Source organism: Phocoena phocoena, chromosome 15 (assembly GCF_963924675.1).
Source record: "Phocoena phocoena chromosome 15, mPhoPho1.1, whole genome shotgun sequence".
Taxonomy (NCBI): Eukaryota; Metazoa; Chordata; class Mammalia; order Artiodactyla; family Phocoenidae; genus Phocoena; species Phocoena phocoena.
Window position 1 is genome coordinate 44687781 of NC_089233.1, and position 22635 is coordinate 44710415.

The following is a 22635-nucleotide window of genomic DNA, read 5'->3' on the forward strand; positions in this document are numbered from 1 at the left end:
AGAAGACAGCCAGCCACCTGCAACCCAGAACAGAGGCCTCACCAGACACCGAATCTGTCAGCACCTTGGTCTCAGACCTACCAGCCTCCAGAACAAAGGAACTAAATCTCTGTGGCTTATAAGCTCCCCAGTCTATGGTATCTTTGTTACAGCCACCTGAATGGACTAAGAATGTTCCAGATTAGAGGACATCAGACTCTGGCCCTGGCCCTAGACTGCGTCCTGCACTGGAGGAAGATGCTCTAAAGAAGATTGTTAGGGGAATTCCCTGGCGGTCCAGTGGTTAGGTCTCCGAGCTTCCACTGCTGGGGACCCAGGTTTGATCCCTGGCCAGGGAACTAAGATCCCGCAAGCCAAGCAACACAGCTAAAAACAAAAAAGAACATTGTTAGGTTGACTAACAAAACTGAAACCCAACAAGCAGGTTAAAGGACTGTATTGGTGGAAACTGTGAAGTTACTAAGATACCTAGGAGGTGTTGGGAAGCTGGCTCTCTAGGAAGAAAAGCCCAGCTTTGTGGCTTCTGCAAGCAGGTTAAAGGACTGTATTGGTGGAAACTGTGAAGTTACTAAGATACCTAGGAGGTGTTGGGAAGCTGGCTCTCTAGGAAGAAAAGCCCAGCTTTGTAGCTTCTGCACATTTCTTGGTGTAAGTAACTCCCCCATCAAAGGTTTAACAGGAAGCTAGCAAAATTCCTGAACAGGTAACATCAACGTTGGCCATCTGAACAGCACTTTGAGGTTGAAGGGTCGGCCTGCTCTCAGGAAGTGCATGGACCAGTTCGGGGTGGAGGGTCGTGATCGCCTGACTCACCTCCGATGTACACGTCCGCGTCCACATGCACACGGTGAAACGTACACAGCCGGTGGACTGGGGCAGAGGCATCCAGGTGTTCCCCAGACTAGTTTCACTTTTGTAACTTCATGTATTAGAAATTACTTTGAAATAAAACGCTTTTTTAATGCTCTGTTAGTTTGAAACAGCCAAAAATATCCCCAAAAATAGAGAGGGCAAATTTGTAAATAAGTAGCTTAGCACTAAAATGTAAAATATTCCTGCTGATATTTGAAAATGTAAAATTTTGAGAACCAAAAGTGAAATCAGCAGCAGCTGTTAAGTGACAGAGTCATGTGAAAAAATGAAGGCAGTTACATTTGTTTGAAAAAATTCAGGTGCACTAAAGCAATGTATTAATGGATGGTTAGTTACAGGTGCTCAAAGTGACAGAGAAAACACAGCAGGAAAGAGAGTTCCTTTCAGAAAGTCAAGCGGCACATTCCAGCTGCACCACGTCCCCTAACCACAAACCACACACACCACTCGGGCACCCGAGGAGGGTGAGAGCTGACCACACGCAGGCGCACCCGGGATTCAGGATGTGGAGGGCAGGAGGTAAGGGTCACGTCACACTGCAGACCAGCACAGGCTCACCTTTATCCTCTGGTATGGCCAAAGCATCGTGTGCAGAAAGACAGTTCTTAACATTAATTGGGAAGGAAATCATTAAGAGGCAAATGGATACTAGACCCCTAACTCCAAACAATAATGTTCTATCTGCTGGAGTCCTCGGTAATCTCGAGAGAGTAATGGGTTATGATCTGTTTCCCCAGCACTGACGTTGTTCACCACCTACGCCCTCTTCTGCATAGTGGCAGCGCCAGCCGAGTGGGCTCACGTTGGTAGATTTGGCCCAGGAAATGCAAACACTCAACCACAGGAGACAAGATGAAGCCCTACATGGTGCCGGGACACACAGAGGGGGACTTAGGACAGGGGCCGTCTCGCCACCTGGGCAGCCTGTGTGGGGCTGGGCACACGTGCTGAGCAAGCAAGTCCCACCCGTCTCCTTTCAGAACACGAGGCTCGGAGGACCCCATTGGTGGAAGGCAGGCCAAGATCAGAGGCTCTGCCTGCTCTGCTCATACAGGGATGCTCCTGTGGGCCCGGGCTGGACCACCCTCCACGTGGAGGCCAGAGGGTGCGAGGCCCCACCCGGGTCTGAGCGGACAGGCCCTGACGACCCCGCAGGTAGGGGGCCACATACCCGGCACTTGAGCTTGTACTCCTTCAGGACCTCTGAGAACCGCTCCTCCTGGGTCAGGAGCTCCGTGCTCTGTGGCTCCAGCTGAAAGCCAGATGCAGGCAGGAAAATGAGGGCCGGGACCTGAGGCCAGGTAGAGGGTGTGTTGTCACCCCCAGACGCTGTCCCCGCCAGGCTTATTAGCATCTGCAGGTACAGCTGCCCATCCCTCCTCTTCCTCCCCTCCCCTTGTCTAAAAGGTCTCAGGGCAGAAGGATGTTTGGAATTTATCGAAGGCGGCCATGCTCCCACCTGGAGCCTGGGCTGCCTTCCTGCCTTGGCCACCTGGGAGGCCCCCTGCCTGGACCCTGCACCTCCCCTCCCCTCCTTCTCTGAAGGTGATGGTAAGGGCCAGCTGGGGCGCCTCTAACCTCTCCTCTGTGCCCACTACCACCAAGACCCTGTCACTGGGGTCTGTGCAGAGGGTGCTGACTGCTCCTGGCTTTGTCACTAAAAGGCCAACGTGCAGGGCATCACCCGGGCGTCACCAGCACCCCTGCACTGCATGAAGTGGAGGAAAACACAGGGAAAGTAGCCGTGATAATTTTCTCTCCATTATAGAATTTTAGGAGAAAAAACCTAAATTCCATCGCCTGTGTATTCTTCGTCAAGACCCTGACGCCCTTTACCCGGCGCCCAGGGGCGCCTCTCTGGAGACTCAGGATCAGCAAGAGGACCTACCTTGTCCTTCAACACAAACTCCAGATCATTCTGCAGCTTCAGGACCAGCTTCTCCGACTCTGCGAGCTTCTCCACGACTTCAGTCATCTCCTTCTGCAGTCGACTGTTTTCCTACAAGACACAGGCCAGCGGTCGGCCGGCTTCGGGGACGGAGGAGGGAGACACAGGCCAGCGGTCGGCCGGCTTCGAGGACGGAGGAGGGAGACACAGGCCAGCGGTCGGCCGGCTTCGGGGACGGAGGAGGGAGCTGTGTGGAAGGGCTGCCCCCTCCGAGCGAGAGGCAGGGCTCATAAGCAGGGAAGGTGGACCCCACGGAGCCCTTGGGGATACTCCCCCTTTCCCACTGCCTCGTCTTCTCCCACCCACCCAAGCTCTCGGGCAACCCTTCCCGAGCCGTCTTCTAAAAAACAAATTGAAAGCTGTACCACGACGGCCCAGGTGTCCACCAGGAGCAAGGCAGTGTCCTCAGACACGGGAACCAAAAAGAAGGCATATGTCCAGCCTGTCCTCCAGGGGGACGGAGGCGAGGGAGGCAGGGCAGGTGCGGACAGAGCCCGCAGCCCCAAGTTAGGGAAGGAGGAGGAAGGGGGGCCGGGGACACCTCACTGGAAGCAAATGCAGGGTGGGCGCCGGTCGTGGGGCGCTCTCCACAGCCCGGAAGACTGCGTCTGCTCCAGGCCTGGGGGCGCAGGCTGATGCTTTTGTCTTTCACTGACCCCACTGGTGCTCTGGTCCCAGGGATGCAGCAGAGGTGGCTGCAGCCGCTGACCCAGAGGCCCTCGGGTCCCCCATGCTGCTGCCCACACGGCTGGACATGAGGGCCCATGTGTCTCCCAGAAAAGCCAGGACCCTTTCTGCTTTGGCTGAGAGATGGGCTCTTTCCATGGCTGCAGGAAATGTTCTTTAGTGTGAAACCCCCAGCACCACGGGGAGGGTTTAATCCTGGACCAGGGAGGTGTGGGTGTGGAAGATGGACCCTTAGGCAACCTCGCCTCCGTCTTTCCGGGTGGGAGGCACCCCTCCACCCCCCGAACACCCCTACCTTCAGGGTCAGGCTCAGCTTCTGGCGGAGGCTGGCCTCCTCGGCCCGAAGGCGCTGCAGGTCCTCCTCCAGCGCAGCCCTCTGCCGCCGGGCCTGCTCCCAGAACAGCTCGCGCTCCACCTCCACCTCGGACCGCAGGAGACTCAGCCTCTCCCTGTACCCCTGCTCCAGGTGTCTGCAAGGCACATGGCACATGGTTCGTCGGGCTCCTGAGGGGCACCACCTGGGCCTCTCCCTCCCCGGGGTCTCTTGCCGGAGCACTCGGCCACAGCGTCTGGGACTCGTTTGTCCACCCTGGCAGATGAGAGAGCTGCAGATGCTGTGCCACTTAAGGATGCGGGGCCGCCTTAAATCCCTCCTTGGGGCTGGTGCAGGTGACCCCACACAGACAAGGTGAGCCAGCGGGTCCCTTGGCCTCTGGGGTGAGCTAGCGGGTGACCTCTGGGTAGGTCTCTGACGCTCCTCGGCCATTCAACCTCCTCCACATCATCAAAAAATGAATCAATAAATAAAGGCAGCACCAAAGCTTTCAGTGACCAAATGCGCACAGAAGCCAGCTTCTGTCACGAGGACACAGGCATCAGAAAACCAGTACGTGGCGAATCCCAAAGCAGCCAGAGAAAGGTGCAGAGGCCCTTCCCCTCAGACTCTGCCGTGATCTTTTGCAATAACCATTGCTTTGTGGGGTTTTTTTTGGCTGCAACCTTTTTGGCTGCATGCAGGACTTTAGTTCCCCAACCAGGGCTCGAACCTGTACCCCCTGCAGTGGAAGCACGGAGTCGTAACCACTGGACCGCCAGGGAAGTCCCCGCAACAACCATTTCTATCAGCAGGGAAAACAGTGCTAGATCTTAGCTTTATCGCTAAAACAGCTGCTTAAAAGGATTCTCAGACCCAGTCTATCTAGATTGAAGACGAATGAAACTCTTCGGCAGAGCTTGGCCACGTCAACAATAGAGCATGAGAAACACGGGGCTCGGCCTCCCTCAATCTCACCCCAGAGCCTCGAGGCAGGGGCATGAGGGCAAGGGGGGCAGCCATCACTTAGGGGAAAGGTTTGACGAGTGTGATTAATCTAACAGCCCACAAATCTCGGGGCTAATTTTACAAACACAAATTTGATCATATCACTCCACTCTTTAAAGGGGAAAAGTGTAGTAAAATACGGCAGAACAGACCCACATCACGGGTGCTCTGTGGCCGTCAGAAAGTATATGCAACACCAACACCATTCTGTAAGTAAGCACGTGCATGGAAAAGTGAGGGACTCACAAAAAATGTTAGGAGTGATAACCTCCGTGGATGTGAGACTTTTGCTTTTATTTTTCCTTTTACTTGGTATTTTCTTTCTTTTTAATTATTTATTTATTTATGGCTGCATTGGGTCTTAGTTGCCGCATGCGGGCTCTTCGTTGCGGCACGAGGGCTTAGTTGCCCTGCGGCACGTGGAATCTTAGTTCCCTGACTAGGGATCTTAGATCCCTGACTAGGGATCGAACCTGCATCCCCTGCATTGGAAGGCGGATTCTTAACCCCTGGACCACTGGGGAAGTCCCTACTTGTATTTTTTAAGTTTTCTACAATGAACATGTATCGTTTATTACTTTTGTAATAAAAACAACCTAACACAACCATAAAAACGATTTCTAAAAACGTACCAATGATGCCCCATTGCTCACTGGGCAAAATCCAAACACTCGCCTGGCCCTCGAGGCTTCGTGTGTTCCCCCACCAGATTCTTGGACTGAGATACGGCCTTGGAGTTTCTGGTTCTCCGACCCAGAGAGAACTTCCCTGAGTCCCTTCTGGGTGGTTGGGAGAGTCAGGCCGACCGGGCCGAGACCAACGCAAATCAGTTCTCAGCTCCCTGACCGATCGTCTAAAATCGTCCACACTTAAGCTTGTGGGCGCTGAGGTGGGGGGCAGCACAGGCCACAGAGGAAGGACGTGTGCGGGTCAGGCTGCTCCAGAGCAGGGAGCCCCAAGGACCCCACGTCCCCAGGCCTCGCCTCAGGACACAGCCCCACGTCCGCGCACGTCAGGGAGGCAGCAGAGCGCAGCCGCGGTAAAGAGCCACCGGGAGGCGGGTGGCGCCTCAGGAGAGGGGGAAAGCCTTTCAAAAAGGTCAGAAATTCTTTCCTCTGGTTTGTCCACCACCATCCCGGCCAGCTCACCAGAAGTCCGCTCAGGCCACCCGATGGGTGATGCCCGGTGTGCGGTTTTGGGCCCCGGGCTCCCTCCTGCGGAGCCAACAGGCTGCAAAGCCATTCCCTGGTCCTCTCAAAACGTCCACCCGTCTCGCTGATCACAGGCACGGACAGAAGACTCAGCTTGAGTGGGACAGACCCCGACAGATGGAGCAGAGAGTGAGGCCAGCAGAGCACTTTCCCCTGAAGACGCTCGTCACAGGCACTCGGCCAGACGCCACGCTCCCAAGCGAAGGGCAAGACTGCTTCTTAAAATGCACCGTCTTCCCTCAAGGAAGGACGTCAGCCGAGTGCTGGGCTCAGGTGAGACAGCAGGGCCTCAGCTGGCGGCCGCTCGCGTCCACTGCCCACCCTCGGCCGGGGATCCCGGCGGGACCTACCTGACCTTCTCCTCTGCGAGCTGCTCCAGGGCAGAGTGGAGGTCGTCCGTCTCCTTCACAAACTCCAGGTGCCTCTGCTCTGCCTTCTCCAGGTCCTGCCTTGCCTTGTCTCGCTCCCTGGCCATCTGCTCTACCTGCCCCCTGCGTGAAGGAGGCGGGGTCAAAGGGGACACCGCTCTGGGCCCAGCAAACCCGTCTGCAGGAACAAACATGGCTGGGCTAACGGTGCCGCGCAGCGGCCAGCGCTGGGCTCTGACCCTCCTCCTCCCAGGGCCGTTTCTACAGTTACTGTGCCCAGTTTACAGAAGCACATACAGCGACAGGCCAGCTGCCTGGCAAAGGGGTTTCTAGCAGGTTCCTGAACCAGGAGGTCTGAGCCTAGAACGTGCAGCGTGCCACCCCTCCAGATGGCCTCAGGACAGGTAGGAATTTATCTACGCTCCCTCTTGCCTGCAGCTGGGTCTCGGGCCCCAGGGATCCCTAGCATCTAACCTGGGACTGGATGCATGAAGGGGAGGAAGCTGGCCACCCATTATCCTGCCTGGCCACAGCCCTGCCACCTGCAGCCTGGCATCAGAGTGACTGTGCAGGGAGTTGCTCAGAACAGAGGAGACTCCTGTATGTGGCCCTGTCCCTGTCTGGTCACCCTGGGTCCCGCCCAAGGCTCTGTGCAAACCATCTCTGGCACCAGCTATCCTGGTGCCCGTTTCTCCCACTGAAGAGGCATCCCTGTCCAAAAGCACAGTCTTTCTCTGGTCCCCTTTGCCGAACTGCCTGACAGAAGGCTCAACTGTTGGTACCTAATGAGATGCAAAGTCTTGAGGATCGAGGTTGGGATTTCTGCCAGTCTTTTCTGTAGCTTCAGAAAATCAATAAACACACGAAAACCAATCTTTGTGCCAACCTGCTCAGCAGACGGACGGCCTGAAAAGCCAGCCAAACCCAGAGCCAAACCCAATTAAAATGGTTTGTGTTCTTGGCCCAACTGCCGTGCTGTGCTTTGTGACTGTGTTCGAAGCATCCTTCTTTCTCCTCCTGCCGGGTGCCCGAACCCGGGGGCAAGGAGGCCGGTCTAGCCAGCGGCACCCACACACCCTCCCCATCGGGGCTCTTACTGGCGGAAGCTCAGCTCCTGGCGGTAGCAGGCCAAGGCTGCCTGCTGAGTGGCACCGCCCACCATCATGAGCTCGTTCTCAAGGGCCCAGGCCAGCTCCAGAAGGTTCACCTTCTCGTCCACACTGAAGTCGAGGCTCTGAAAATAGCAAGGTCCATCAGCCAGGCGGGATGAGTGGGTCTCCAGACGCTTCCGGGCTCCCTCAGGACAGTCAGGCCCAGACCACGCTGTCCCTGCACCTTCCTTTTCTCTCTGCAAAGTCTCTGCCTCTTGGGTGGAGCCCTTCCCCTGCCCCAACCCCGCTGACGGTCCCCCCATCCCTGTCAACCCATGTCTCCCCATCCCCACTACGGTCCCCCCAACCCTGTCAACCCCAGTGTCCCCCCATGCCTCGAGGGTGGGCATGACCCAGGCTGGACAGAGTCCCCCTCCCTGGACAAAGTGACAGACACAGAAGGGGGCATGTCCCAAGCAGAGGACTTTGGGGATTGATAGGGAGGCCAGAGAAGGGCTTTTTCCCTGTGAAATCAGGTGTTGTATAAACCACGTGGGCCCTGGGGAGCTGCACAAGGGGACTGGACCTGAGGCCAAGGCCCCCACCAGCAGAGTCCAGACAACACCCGGAGCTAGGACCCCCGAGCCTAACGTCCTTCTCCGACTGACCACGAAGGTCCCTAACCTCCTCCTGCCCAAGCTAGTTTGACTTGGGTTTTTGCCATTTCAGACTCAAAGAATCCTGACTAATATGTCTCTGAACCACACAAACAGATACAGGAACAGATGGGGGTTCTGTTGGTGGACACAGGACCTATCAGAGAGAGATGAGCCACAGCCCAGCATTCCAGACAGTCACACTCATTCGCCCTTGGGATTCTCGGAAAAGCACAGTTAAAAGAATGGAAAAATTTTGTTTTATGTATTTTACCATAATAAGAGAAAGAGAGAGTAGGACAGGAACGCCCATCCATCCTGCTGGCTGCCCAGTAAGAACACTTTTGCCACGTCTGCTCCTGCAGCGATGGGCGCACTTGGCTACAAGGCCCAGACACACGGGCGGGGCAGGCACGTGGCAGGGCCCACGGGGAGGCCCTTCCTTTAACTTATGAGGCGGAGACTTGAACCTCCGTCCTTCCCCACGGCCGCGAGTGCTTCCGGAGAGAAATGACACTCAGCTGAAGCATGTGCAGCAACTGGGAAGCTGAAGTCCTGACACGAGCGCACACTTCCCAGCAACGAAACCACGGGCGGGGGCAGAGGACAGAAAGTGGTCCCAGCGGCAGCTTCCCGATTAGAAACACCACGTGGCACAACGTGGGCGCCTGCCTCCTGGCATTCACGCCCATGTACTCCTTCTGTGCTGACTCGGACGGACCTACGTAACCCCCAGGATGGTGCCAGGCTAGCAGTGTGTGGCTTCCCAGGCCAGGGCGTGGGAGGCTGAGGCCCCTCTCCGCCCTCCTGGACGGGGCTCTGCGGAAGCCAGAGCCATGCTGGGAGGAGGCTCAGGCTGCCCTGGAGAGGATCCCATGTGGCAGGGAGGGGAGGCCTCCAGCCTCTGACGAGGTCCACTCTCCATCCTGCTGGGCCTCGGGAAGACCGCAGAGCAGGCTCCTGGAGACCCCAGGCTAGGAACACCCGGCTGCGCGGCTCCTGATTCCTGAGGAGGTCAGGGATCCGCACAGAGCAGCCCTGGTGGTGGTCCCACAGACACTCGCGTGAGGTCCTGAGAAGCTAGGTGTGGGAGGCCAGCACGTCCAGGCCAGGGCTCGCCTAGCGGGCTTCCTCCCCCAGGGAACACACCTCTCTCAGGCAGGTGTGCTCAGGGGCAGCTGGCGGTCCCGCCCAGTGTCACAGGTGACCAGTTATGGACCTGCTGCACCAGGACACCCCGACTGCCTGCCAGCTCACCCGAGAGCCCCCCTATGTCAGGGGGACAGATACGCCTGGGGGGCCACGTGGAGGGTCCTGCTGAGGGGAGTTCAGTAACGTCACTGCCTCTCAATTCAATGGAATCAAACCCTGAGCAACTGGAAAATCATCAGTTGCTAAAGGAATGGAAACTTGCTGTGACAGCAAGAGATCAGTGATAAGAGTAAGTCCTGAAGTGTCCGAGGGCAAGCGTGAGACTCATCAGTGGCCGGATCCTGATGGCAGCCAGCCCACCTCCAAGCGCAGGGAATCAGGAGCAGCGTCTTAGGGAGAATCTCCAAACCATGAGCCTCTGGGACTTCCCTGGTGGTCCAGTGGTTAAGGGCTCCATGCTTCCACTGCAGGGGGCACAGGTTCGATCTCTGGTTGGGGAACTAAGACCCTACGTGCTGTGTGGCACAGCCAAAACCCAAAAAACAAAAAACCATGAGTCCCTCTGCTCTTGGCCCTCCCCGGGGGCCAATTTCAGTGGTCCGGCCTCAGCCTCTGGTTCTCAGAATAGTCCTGTGGGCCAGCTGTCCAGGGATGGCCTTGCGTCGGGCTCTGCCCGGGCTGCTGGGCAGCGGGACTCGGCAACGGCGAAGCTTAGGTCCAAGAGAGTCTGGCCTGAGGAGTCAGGCAGATTGTCTTAAAGGCTGGTTTTTCTCTCCTTCCTGTTCTATTGGTTTGTGCCAATATGGACATTTTTGGAGGCAATACAATAGAAGCTATCAAGAGGTAAAATGCGTACCTTCAGGAATCCGACCTACCGAGAAATACCAGCATAGGGGCAAAAGGGTATACATGCATTACAGGTGACGAGATTCATAACAGGAAAAAAACATACGTGTCCCACGACAGGGAAAGGGTAATGTAAATTAGCAAGGTATAGGGTATGACACCAATTTTGCAAAAGAAATTTTTTAAATGGGAATGTCTAAATATGCATTTCTTTCCTGTGCCAGGGGAGAGCTCGCAGAATGCCCACCAGACCTTTACGTGTCACCATCCCTGGAGACCAGGAGCAGAGGGGGGCAGGCTTTATTATTCTATAGATTTCTGTAGAGCTGAAGCTTTTCTTCACAATGGAAAGTGAAATTTGGAAATGAAACTAACTCATCTAGTTCGCCACACCTGCCCCAGCACTCTTCCCTTGCTGTGCCCGCCCTGTGTGCACCTGACTTGCCACCCAGGGCAGAACTCCCTCCAAAGCCCCAGGGCTGCCCTGTGTCCCCACAGAGGGGACTTGACTGACCAGGGAGAGCACAGGCCTCCTCGTGTGTGACCACTGGAGGGAGGTCGGAGGGCGGGTACGGGGAGAAGAACTCCCCACAGAGCTCGTCCGGGGAGAGTAGAAACGCTTGGACGTCTATGACAGTGGTGTCCACTAAGACGTCCCTCCTCCAGGTCAGCAGATCAGCTCCGGGGCTGACACGCACTGGGGGGGAGAGTCTAAGATGCTGAAACCTACCTTCAAACGGATTTGTTTCAGGCTGTGGTTTTCTCTGCTTTTTACTTATTATGTTTTTAACACTTCTTATATCTTAATATCAAAAAATAAAGAAAAAAGTATTACGATGGGCCTTCCCTACACAGGGCCTGTGTCTGCGGTGGGGGGGACGGGGGGAGCTCCGTCCAGCCTCCCCTGTGGGCAGCGGCCCCGCCCGCCTAGACGCCTCTGCTGGGGCAGCCGTGCGCGACCGGTCCAAACCTGCAAGACCTCCCTGCCGTTGTGCACCCCCTCCTGGGCCCATAGGGTGACGATCTGCTCCGGGAAGGCGAAGCCGGCGCCGTCGTCCACGCTGCACAAGAGGCGCGGGCCCGAGCTCACGGACACAAGGGATGACGTGGTGGTCTGGCCACCACCCTCCTCTGGGACCTGCACGTCGGGACAAGATCTGTGAGCCCCCGTGGCCTCCTCATGCACCCTCCCCGACCTCCCCGCCTGTGTGGCCTCCCCGAGGCCTGAGAACAGCGCTGATTCCTGCTCCAGGGAATGGGGCGCCCGCAGGATCTGACTCGAGCCCAGGGCTCAGCACTGTCCACGCCAGGCCACGCAGGGGACGCCCAGCGCCTGCCAGGCCCTGAGGTAATTTCTCCCCCAAACCACTAATGGCTTCCTGCTGAGGGAAACCTGGTCTGTGCAGAGAAACCCAAGACGGGCTTCAGAAGGAGGGCGGGGGTGGCCCAAGCAGAGGACGCGTGTCCTCAAGATTCAGGGTCAGAGAGTTTTAAGACAAGGGCGAAAAAATCCCTCAGCCAGAAAGCTGACCGGTGAGCCGAGGTACGGCAAGAATCCAGCTGTGGGGCTTCCCTGGTGGTGCAATGGTTGAGAATCTGCCTGCTAATGCAGGGGACACGGGTTCGAGCCCTGGTCTGGGAGGATCCCACATGCCACGGAGCAACTAGGCCTGTGAGCCACAACTACTGAGCCTGTGCGTCTGGAGCCTGTGCTCCGCAACAAGAGAGGCCACGATAGTGAGAGGCCCGTGCACCGCGATGAAGAGTGGCCCCCTCTTGCCACAACTAGAGAAAGCCCTCGCACAGAAACGAAGACCCAGCACAGCAAAAATAAATAAATAAATTAATAAACTCCTACTCCCCCAATATCTTAAAAAAAAAAGAATCCAGCTGTGCTTCCTGCCCCTTGGAGGGCAGGGCCCTTCAGACACGCGTCTGCAGTTGGGGCCAGAACAAGGAGCAGCTGCTGGGGCCCCCAGACCACCAGGCCCACCTGCTCCCCTGATGGAGCAGGAGAATCTCCGTCTGGGCCCAGGTGCGAGGCCCCATGTCACCACTCCAGCCACGCTGGCATCCACATGCACAGGACACAACCCCATGGCCATGTCAGCACTTTCTGGGCAGGAACGGGGGCCGCTGTACCTCAGAGGAGGCCCTCCCTCCCACAGGCTCTGGGCACGACTGCACTGTGGTCTCTGCCCTCAGGTGGCCTGGCACCATCCCTCATCTCTCCTGGTTCCTTCCCTGTCTCAGTGGCTTCAGGTACAGAAACCTGATTCTCAGACGTGGCTGGCCTAGCAGAGAACAAGGTCACTGTTCCTGCATCGCTGCCCACAAACTGCGGGATCAGCCATGTCGCCAAAGAAGCCTCATCAAGACTCCCCAGGACAACCGTGCCCTGTGGTGGGAGACAGAGGCTGACTGTCCTGGGATTGAGAAAAACCAAATGCACCGAACATCATAATTTAAATAACCACCTAAAATCTGCTCTCCTCCAGCTGGCCTTGTACAGGATAAAATTCAGGTATACAGTATGGGGAGAGCACAGCTCCAGGAATCCTTGTTAAGGCTAATCCTGGGGAAGACACGGACCCGTCAGTGACTGCCCTCCGGGGAGGAGGGAAAGGCGGTGCTCTTGTTGGAACACAGTGTACGCCACATTGAGGCATAACAAGGAACTGTCAGGAAATCCTCATAAGACCCCTATGAGGTAGGTGTGTCCATTTTACAGACAAGGAACCTGAGGCTCAGAGAAGGTGAGTAGCTCACCAGTGACACACAACTTGGCAGGAGCAATGCCAGATCAGCCCAAGGTTGCACAGCCTTCCACAGCACACGTGTGTGTGTACACACCCCGACCAACTGCTGGGCACCCTCTGTGGGGACCAGGCAGAGAGGTCAGGCCTACAGAAGATGCTGAAGGCCAGAGAGTGATGGCAGTCGCTCTGGGGTTCAAGAGTTAATCATCCCATTTTACCTGGTAATGAGACCAGGACCCGCTCGGTTTGACAAGTGTGGAAGATTCCAGAAGTTGAGGGGATCCATGATTGAACAGGCCAAGCTGGAATTCCTCTAGACTCACTCTGCCGTCGCCGTCTTGGTCCAGCTTGTTGAACAGGTCTTCAAGTTCCTAAATAAAAGCCCCCAGGCATCTTCTCAGAGGCTCTCCCACCGCAGCTGTGCCCACCCCACCCAGGCCTGGCCCCCACCCTCCCCAAGCAGGCAGCTCGCTGTCCTATCCAAACAGTGGTCTCCCCACTCTGGCTTGTGAAATCCACACACCTGGTCAGTTTCCATCCTGCTGTGAATGGCCACTTGCGCTTCCCAAAACCCACAAACACCCATCCCATGTCTGCCGTGCCAGGAGCTTGCTGGATGGCGGGACATGTATGTATGGAACGTGGCCCGGGCCCCCAGCAGCTCAGGGTCAGCAAGGGCAGGGCTGAGAGCACTTCAGTAAGGAGGGGACTGTCCCATCACACTGCCCTCCACTTCCCCTGGCCCCCGCAGGAGGGAAGGGGTGAATACAGCTGCTGGGAGCGTAGCCAGACGCTGCGGGCACCACACTTGGGCTGGGTGGCAGATCTGGGCCACTGAGGAGAGGTGGGGGAGGAGTGCCCCAGCAGAAGAGGATCCTGCGTGAAGGCGGCCAGAGACGGACCTTCGACACAAGCCCTGGGAGTCAGCACGGGATGTGAGACCAGAAGGTGACAACTGAATCAGTGTCTGGCGGTGAAGGGGTTTTCCAGGCCCAGCACCAACCATGACTGCCACAAAGACCCAGCCCATCAGGGAGGTCCACCCCGCCCTCTCTCACCTCCTTCTCCAGGCCCTGGAGCCCGACGCTCTGGCAGAGCAGGGCCAGCTCCTGTTCGGTGAGGTGGCCGCTGCTGCCCACACCCAGCTCTTCCCAGAGGCCTCGGACCCGGCTCTCGGGGGTGTCGAAGGAGGAGCTGCAGGGCTTCCGGAGGCTCCCAAAGACCTCAGAACCCCAGGTTGGCAGCTGGCCTGAAGCAGGGGACACATACCAAGGCTGTAATTTACTCTGAAATCGGATGGACTGATGGACGGGCACATGGACACATGTGAGAGACAAGCTTCAAAGGAGGAATCTAGGTGGTGGGTACACAGTGCTCACGGTATAACTCTCCCACTGGCATTCTATGCAAGTTTTCACAATCAAATGGAGGGATCTGCTGCATGTGGGGAAAGCATTTTCTTTTTTCAAAAAAATATTTATTTATTTAGGTTGCTCCGGGTCTTAGGTGCAGCATGCAGGATCTAGTTCCCTGACCAGGGATCGAACCTGGGCCCTCTGCATGGGGGCCACGGAGTCTTGCCTACCGGACCACCAGGGAAATCCCAGAAAGCATTTTCTGAAGGGAACCTGCGAAGCCACAGCACTGAGAGCATAGCTGCAAGGTTTGTACTTAGAACAAAAAGGTCAGGTTCAAAAAACTAATTTTTAGAAACCCTTCAAACCTACCCAAAGTAAAGAGCACAGTTTAGCAAAGGCCAGTGGTCCTGTTCCTTGGGCAGACGGCCACCCCGGCTTCATCTACCCCTGTTTATTCTTGCTCAAGTATTTGAAAGCAAAATCCAGCTGCTGTGTTCTCACCCCTGTGTGTTTTGTGTGTACTGCTGATCCCAATGCCACCATCACCCTACAAACCAACAACGGTTTACCCAGCCCTCTCTCAAGAGTCTCCCGACAGTTGATTTCTTTGAATCAGTATCAACACAGAATCCTCCCTGTGCGTGTGGTTATTCCTCTCGAGTCCTTGGAACACGAGCACCTCACTGCCTGCCCCACTCTGCTTCGTCGCATGCCTCCATCACTAACATCGCCTATAAACCGGAAGTTAGCATCAAAGCCTAGTTTGGATTCAGGCTCAGTTTTATCTTTTTTCTTTTTCTTTCTGGCAAAAAACGTCCCAAGGTGGGCTGTGTTCTCCACACCACCTCACAGCAGGAGGCACAGGTGTCTTTGAGATGCAAAGACACCTCAGTGAGTTTGGATGACAGATGGCCAGGTTTCATAACTTTTCTACTTTAGCCAGGTGGCTTACTGAGGTTTCTGAAGCTTTGCCAGAGAAACACCCTCTGGAAGAGGAAAGACCTTGGGGGTGCCCACGAGGAGCTCTCCTCGGATGAGCGAGGCTTCAAAGCAGAGTTCCCTCCACGCCCAGGCCACACCACCCAGCCCAACACAGGAAGAGGGCTGCCTGCACCTGACCAGACCTGGGCTCTCGGCCAGTGGTCTAGAGTTTTCAGGAGAGGAGCCACCTTGGCGTTACTTTGATAACCCAACTAACGATCAGAAAGCCACTTTGCCAAGGAAAGCTAGGGCCTTTGTGCTCACGAATGATGCTGTGGGTTGAGCTGAGGAAAACACAAGGAAAGGGCCACCTCTGAGATCCCTTCCAGCTTAAAACATCTGAAAGTTCTACGTAACAATAGAAAAGCAATTGACACTGGGGTGTATTCTCATGGCTGGCAGAGGAGCAAATAAGTCCTCTGAGGTCTGACATGACTGTTCACACACCAGTGTCAGTTCTAACCTGGAGGGAAAGAAGAACTCCAACCTGTCTCTGGGCAGAGTCCGAAATGACTCGGTGAATAACCTCCCCAGGAGCCCTTCCTCTCGTCCCCAAGATTTACAGAGTCCGGGGAATTTAGGGCATGGGTTGGCTGCTCTTCCAGACACAAAAGCGTCCCTCTGCTTCGTCCAGTAGCACAGGCACTCCGGTCATTCCCCTGACGTCACCCAGCTCAACACTGAGCCACCAAGAGCCTCAGCCCCCCAGGACCACATTCTGGATAATGCTCAGTGCCAGTGCAGACCTCTCACTCAGGAGAAGCTCAAGGTCAGCTCGGGTCTCGCCCTCGAGCCGTGTTCCTGCACGTTCTGCCCTGTGACACACTCCAGCGGGAGGTGTCCTTAAGGCACCTGCAGACCTATGTGCTGATGCACCCAGATTTGCTAAGCACGCCTGCAGCTGCCTTCCGGGTGCTCCGTCAGGCTCTCCAGGACCAGAACCACGTCTTACCCTCGACTTGGGGCAGACAGGGCCCTAGGAGGCAGGGAGGCTGCTGGCCCAGGCCGGGTGCTTCAGGAAGGAGTCCCCAGGCCCACGCCTGCCGGCTGGGGTCATGCTGGTCCTCCCAGACCGTGAAGCTGCTCCCTTAGCCAGTGGTCCCCGCTCGAGGGTCTGACCTCAGGGGTCTCCCAGAGCTGGGACCCTGCCCCCAGGAAAAGGGCCCCCCAGGGACACCACCCACACCAGGCACTTCTCAGGAAACTGTCCTTGGCTGGCGGCCCACTGCCTGGCAGCCTAGCACTGGCCAAAGGTGGCACCGACCACAAGGCCGGGCTTTACCTTTTGCTTCAAACAACTCATTCTGAGGGTCCTTCGCACTTTCAGCTTCTTCATCGGACTTGAGACTCTGGAAAAACAGAAGGAAAAGGACGTGTGCGTCCCCAGAGGAAAGGGCAGCGGACGGAGCACCGGGAACAGTCTGGTGGGGCTGGTGGGGGGGACACCTGAGGAAGGGGAGCCCCAGCCCACAGGGCAGCCCTGGTGGTCAGCCACGAGGCCCCGTGCACACCAGCTCCCTCTCTCGGACCGCACGCTGCGGCCTGCACTCGGCACCCTCTGCATCCCGCCCCTCATGACCCATGTCTGTTGGCAACAGTCAAGGAAGAGCAGGTCTCTGACCCCCAGGTGCTCCGGAGATAGCAGGTGATCTGCTGAGACCTCAGTGCCCAAGGGGCTGGGCCACCAAGAAGTCCAGTAAAACCTCACGCTTCTGTGACCGAGTCTGCGGACCACAAAGTCAAAGTCTGCTTCTGATTTTGGAAGGAACACTGGCTTGACCAAGACTCAGCACTTAGAAATGGCGCTGAACTGAGGCTGGAGCTCTGGGGGCAGGTGGTATATCTCATTTTTCTAATGCATTCAACCTGCTGACAACCCTAAAGGCAGCAACCCTAGGGTCCTAGTTCTGGGGACCAAAGATGGTTTTAAGAAGCAGAACGGCACCACAGAGATGGCGCGGACCCATGAAGCCTTCCATCCCTGGGGCCAAATTTAAGAGAGAGAATAAAGCAGCAAAGGCCTAGGGTTTATTTGTGCCGCCCAAGTGCAGCACATCCCTGAGAGAAGCGACTCCAGGATCTAAATACATATTTATTTGCTTTTCCTATTGGCCTCAACAAATGTTGAAAATATAAACAAATTAATATGGGGGCCCAGAGCTGTCTTATTAAAGGGAAGCCCCCCTAGAGCCTCATCAGACAGAGGTGGACATAATGGGGTGGAGGCAGGAACTTTCTGGAACCCCGAAAACAGGTCCAACGAGCCACGATTAACCCGTGGGGTGTGGATCTACCCCGTGGAAGTCCTTTCTGACACAAAGCCCTCGAGGCTCCTGCAGTGGACAGCTCAGGGAGCCTGGGGTCCCCGGAGGCATCTGGCATGACATGCCCGCCAAGTTGTAGAGGGTGAGCCTCAGTCGCGCCCAGCGCTGCTTTCTCTATCCTCCGCTGATTAAACTTCCTCTCCTGCTGGCAGTGCCAGGGGAGGGGGCTAGTGGTGAGCAGGGCATTCTCCATGGCCCCTGTGTCTGAAGAAGGACGCTCTGTGGCCAGAGTTTCCATGCAGACAGCGAGACCCAGAGACACCTTAAAACTAAATGTCACTCCCCAAAGTGCTCTGGTGATGAGATAGATGCCCCCTCCCATCTTCCCTTATCGTGTCACATGAGCTGTCTATGGCGGGGGGCATGCATACTTGGGCGAGGGCAAAGGGGGGATCGACCCACCTCCACACTTTCCAGAGACGCAGAGCGTCGGAGCTGGCTTCTCACACTGGGCCTGGCAGTCTGCTCTGGTAAACACGGGGCTCCACCTGCAGCGTCACAGGGCTCGGGCCAGCTCCGACGGCCATACCACTTAGAGCCGCTCACGTACTTTGGGGGGACGGCCCGGGGGGCACCTGGAATAAAAACAGGAGGTGTTCTCTCAAATAGCCTCTGGGCCCACATGCGCTGCCAAGATGCCCTTTACGAAGGTGCAGGTTCGGGTGCAAAGCGTGGCTCTCAGGGACACACATGGAAAACACCTGGAAGAACACAGGGAACGGTCGACAGTGGGGCTGGGGCTGAGACAGCCGGGCCGGGAGGCAGGGACTTTCCATCCTAAACTCTAGGTGCTGTTTAAATGTTTCCAACCAAAATACGCTTTTGTTATGCAATAAAAGACTAATACAAAAATCTAGCTTTTTACACAAGGAAAAAAGCCTCCAATAATCCAGCAACATACTGCTCTAGAGACCAGAAGGTCACGTCCCACCCACCCCCCTCACTACAGGACCCCCCTGTCCCCCGGACGGGATGCGGTAGGCAAGGACCTCAGCATAGCTGGGGAGCCTCAGACTCCACGTGGGTCTGAAGTCTGGGATAGAGGCAGGAGTGCATTTTAGTTTGGGATTCATGAGAATCCCATAAGCCCTAATAAACCCCTGGCACCTTTCTTCCCTCCTTACCTGCCCACGTCTGCAGAGCAGTGGGGACCCCGCAGGCAGAGAAGAAATGATGCTGACTCTGTAGGGAATCTGGGCAGCCGGAGAGAGATGGGGGAGGGCGACGTGGGCCACGGCCAAGAGAGGACACAGGTTCAGAAGGAAGCAACCAGAACATGCAGGTTGGGGGAGAGGATCCAAGGAAGTAAGGCCAGGTCAGGAAAACAGGACCGTTTCACACGGATGCGTCACGCTTCCTAAGGCCAAGTACCACCTCCCTTGTCTCCTCCGCACCAACTCTGCAGCCCCTGACCTTGGGACCATCAGAGGAGGAGGCTGGGTCCAACCTGGCCAGTGATGCCAGTGACCAACAGAAACTAGGAACAAAGGAGGAGTTTGGGGAGGAAGCTGCTGAGTTCCACTTGACAGCGGACATTTAAGGCAGGCTGACCATGTCCCCGGGACACTCGGAGGTTATCACGGGCCCTGCCCGGCCCTGTAATCTCTCCCGTGTGGGAACTCCCGGGGCTGCTGGAGAGCAGGGAGCGGACGCCCTGGCAGGGAGGAAACAGGAGGCTCTGAGTACCCCACGCAGTGGGGAGGGGCCCGCACACAGGCTCCGCACCTTTACTGCAGGGGGGGAGGTGCGGGAAGAGGAAAGCCACGAGAGGTGGGAGTGGGCAGCTGCAGCACATTTGGGAAACCAGCTGCAGAAGACGAGGAGGGGCCTGACGCACGTGGGCCCTCCCGGGCCCGGCCCGCTCGCGGCTCACCTGGAGGTCGTGACCCAGCACCACGTCTGCCCCCTGTGGCTTGACCTTGCTCCTGCCCTTCCCCTCCTGAGTTCCCCCCCCCGACCCAACCCGTCCTTGTCAGAGTCCCACCCGCCCTGGATGTGGCCCCATTTCTTCATCATTTCAGCAGGTCAGCTCTTTCCTCAGAGGAATGAGATGCCCAGAAAACACACAGCTGTTTCATAATGTTCCCCAAACGTGTCAGCCCCCTCCCTCCAACAGAGAGAAACGCTTCTCTAGAAAAGAGTGTCCACGTGGCAAATCACGACAGGAGGCGGGCAGCTTCCCACCACCCACAGAACACAGAGCCGCGGCCTCTTGGCGGGAAGCACTGGGGGTCACAGCCAGTCCCCACCCGCTGCCCAGACGGCCCGCAGCGCACAAGGCCAACGGTGCCCTGTGCTGGACACCTGGCTGTGCCTCCTGCGTGTGCGTATTTATTTATAGGAGTAGAATACCAAGGTCTACAAGTGAAAAGACATTGGTTATATGTTCTGTAACGGCCTTTACTGAAAGGAGCAGAATGATGGGGAAGCGGGATGTTCCTCAAAGCCCCGGGGTGTTTGGCCCCCTGATGACATGCTCATCCCTGGAGCATCAAAGCTCCAATCATTTTTCCAGTCACGGTGGGAGATGGTGGGAAGGACCGGCAGACAGATTAGAAAGCAGGAGAGAGAGACACTGTGGACAGGGCCAGGGAAGGAGGGATGAAGCCCCTGGATGGGGGAGGCTGGGAAGGTGGCTGCGGTGAGAAGCTGAAACGCACACGGCCCTGGAGGACGGGGCAGGGCTCGCCCCGGCTCTCACAAGCCGTGGCTGCAGGGCCACCCGGTGCCCTGGCTCTGTGCACAAGCCCCGTCCGAGCCGCCTCAGGTGGGCTTACAACCGTGTAACTGAGGAAAGCACTGAAAATCGAAAGAAGAGAAAAACAAAACAAAACAAAACTGGGGGGCTTCCCTGGTGGCTCAGTGGTTAAGAATCCGCCTGCCAATGCAGGGGTCACGGGTTCGATCCCTGGTCCAGGAAGATCCCACATGCTGTGAAGCAACTAAGCCCGTGCACCACAACTACTGAGGCTGCGAGCCACAACTACTGAGCCCACGTGCCACAAGTACTGAAGCCTGTGTGCCTAGAGCCCGTGCTCTGCAACATGAGAAGCCACCGCAATGAGAAGCCTGCGCACCACAATGAAGAGTAGCCCCTGCTTGCCACAACTACAGAAAGCCCGAGAGCAGCAACAAAGACCCAATGCAGCCAAAAATTAAATAAATAAAAAAACTAAAACAAACAATAAAAACGGAACTGGTGTGGAAAAGTGCCAGTCCTGAAACAGCTTCTCCCATCTTTGGAGGAAGTGAGGACACACCCCACAGACGCACACATGTTCCAGCATGGAGAGGGGGGCAGTGACAGAGGCGCGGCCTTTCTTGGGCACATCCACGTTCACGGTCACACGATCACACTCCAAAACCCTGAGTCAGGAAAGGCAAGTGGGCTTCTTCCCATCTCAAGGAAGACAAGTGTGAGACAAAGCAGCCAATGACCTGAGCTGCAGGGCGATGGGGCTGCTGGCGGGCTGACTCCTCCCCCAGCATCAGGGCTCTGGCGGGGCTCCAGCAGGAGGAGGTGGGGCAGCTGACTTCAGCCCCAGGGGCGTGGGCAGGGCCTGGCTCCAGGCTGCAAAACCCCACCTGAATAACAGGCAGGAGTAGCCACAGGACTTCTAGGACGGTTCACTGGAATCTACATAAAACGTCCATTAGCTCCAAGCCTGGCACACAAAGCCTCCCTCTCGGTACCCCTGGTGCCCAGATCATCGTGCACCTGCTCCCAACCAAGGACCTGACCGCGGTCCAGGAGCAGACCAGGGGGCTGCTGCGGGGCAGACTCCTCAAACGCCTGCCCCACGTGGGAGGGAGGGACCCACTACCACTTCACTCTCCTTCCCGACACTCGTCAAACGCAGCCGTGACCAGCCGGGGCGCATCAGGTGCTGCCCGCAGCAGCCGAGCCCGAGGGTCCAGCACGGCTTCGAATGAGCATGTCCGCCATCACCTTCCGACTGGAGCCCGCGGTCCACACATCGAGGGGGCCTCCCTCCAAAACCCTCCCTCCGCCTCCTGACCAAAGCTATCACTTCCGTTTGTTCTGAAATATTACCTTTGTCCCACTGGCCCTGCTCAAAACCAAGATTCTCACAAGTCCTAGGAGCACAGAGCGCTACTGTCTGAGACAGAAGACAGGCTGAGGGCTGCCTCGGCTGGTGGCATCCTGCCTGCTCCACCAGCCTCCGAGCCCTGGCTAACACCTCACACCTGCCCTGCGCTTTTGATTCTCCAATGCTTCCACTCCCGACACCCACTTTATCTTGTCAACACCCTATGCTGTAAGGACAGCACGCGGTATTAACTTGACATCTGTGATACTGTGATTTATAATAAATATGTATTTGGTCTTCCATCCCTGGCACAGCTCCTAAAACCCTTGGAATTTCCTAAGTGATGAGAGCAACCACACCTGAGTTTATGTTGATGCGGTGACTTTTGGAACCACACCCAGGATGGGCTGGTTGCCAGGGAAACCAACTTTCAGCCCCGTCCCCTGACCTCCAGGGATGTTGAGTTCAATCCCCGATGCCCAATCGTTTGATCAGTCATGTCTGTAATGAAGCCTCCATAAAACCCAAAAGGACGGGGTTCTGAGAGTTTCCGAGTTGAACATGTGGAGACTGGGGAAGAGTGAGGCCTGAAGGGGGCATGGGCGCTCCGAGCCCCTTCCCACAAGCCCTTCCCACAAACCTCTTATCCTGAGTCATATCCTTTTGTAATAAACCGGTGATCCAGTAAGTAAATGGGTTTCCCTGGGTTCTGCTCTAGCAAATTAATTGAACCTGAGGAGGTCGTGGGAGCCTCTGATCTATAACAGGTGGGTCAGAAGCACAGGTGACAACCTGGATTTGAGATGGCTGTCCGAAGAGGGTGCAGTCTTGGGGGACTGAGCCCTTCCCCTGTGGGGTCTGACGGCGTGTCCAGGTAGACGGTGTCAGAACAGAGTTGAATTGTAGGACACCCAGCTGGGGTTGCAAAACGGCCTGGTGTGGGAAAAACCACATATATCTAGTGACCAGAAGTGCCAGTATATTCAGAGGATTGTGTGTATTGTAGAG

At 56.5% G+C, this 22635-nt stretch overlaps 1 protein-coding gene across 1 annotated transcript in view; it reads right to left on the reverse strand.

Moving 5' to 3' along the window:
* NINL (ninein like) overlaps positions 1–22635 on the reverse strand; it is a 57791-nt gene that overhangs the window by 26904 nt on the left and 8252 nt on the right. The window contains 10 exon segments of the mRNA XM_065893257.1: positions 2045–2125; positions 2762–2872; positions 3804–3978; positions 6391–6531; positions 7506–7642; positions 11124–11291; positions 13131–13283; positions 13971–14161; positions 16534–16600; positions 17978–18150. Of these exon segments, the coding sequence (XP_065749329.1) occupies positions 2045–2125; positions 2762–2872; positions 3804–3978; positions 6391–6531; positions 7506–7642; positions 11124–11291; positions 13131–13283; positions 13971–14161; positions 16534–16600; positions 17978–18150 (1397 nt within the window).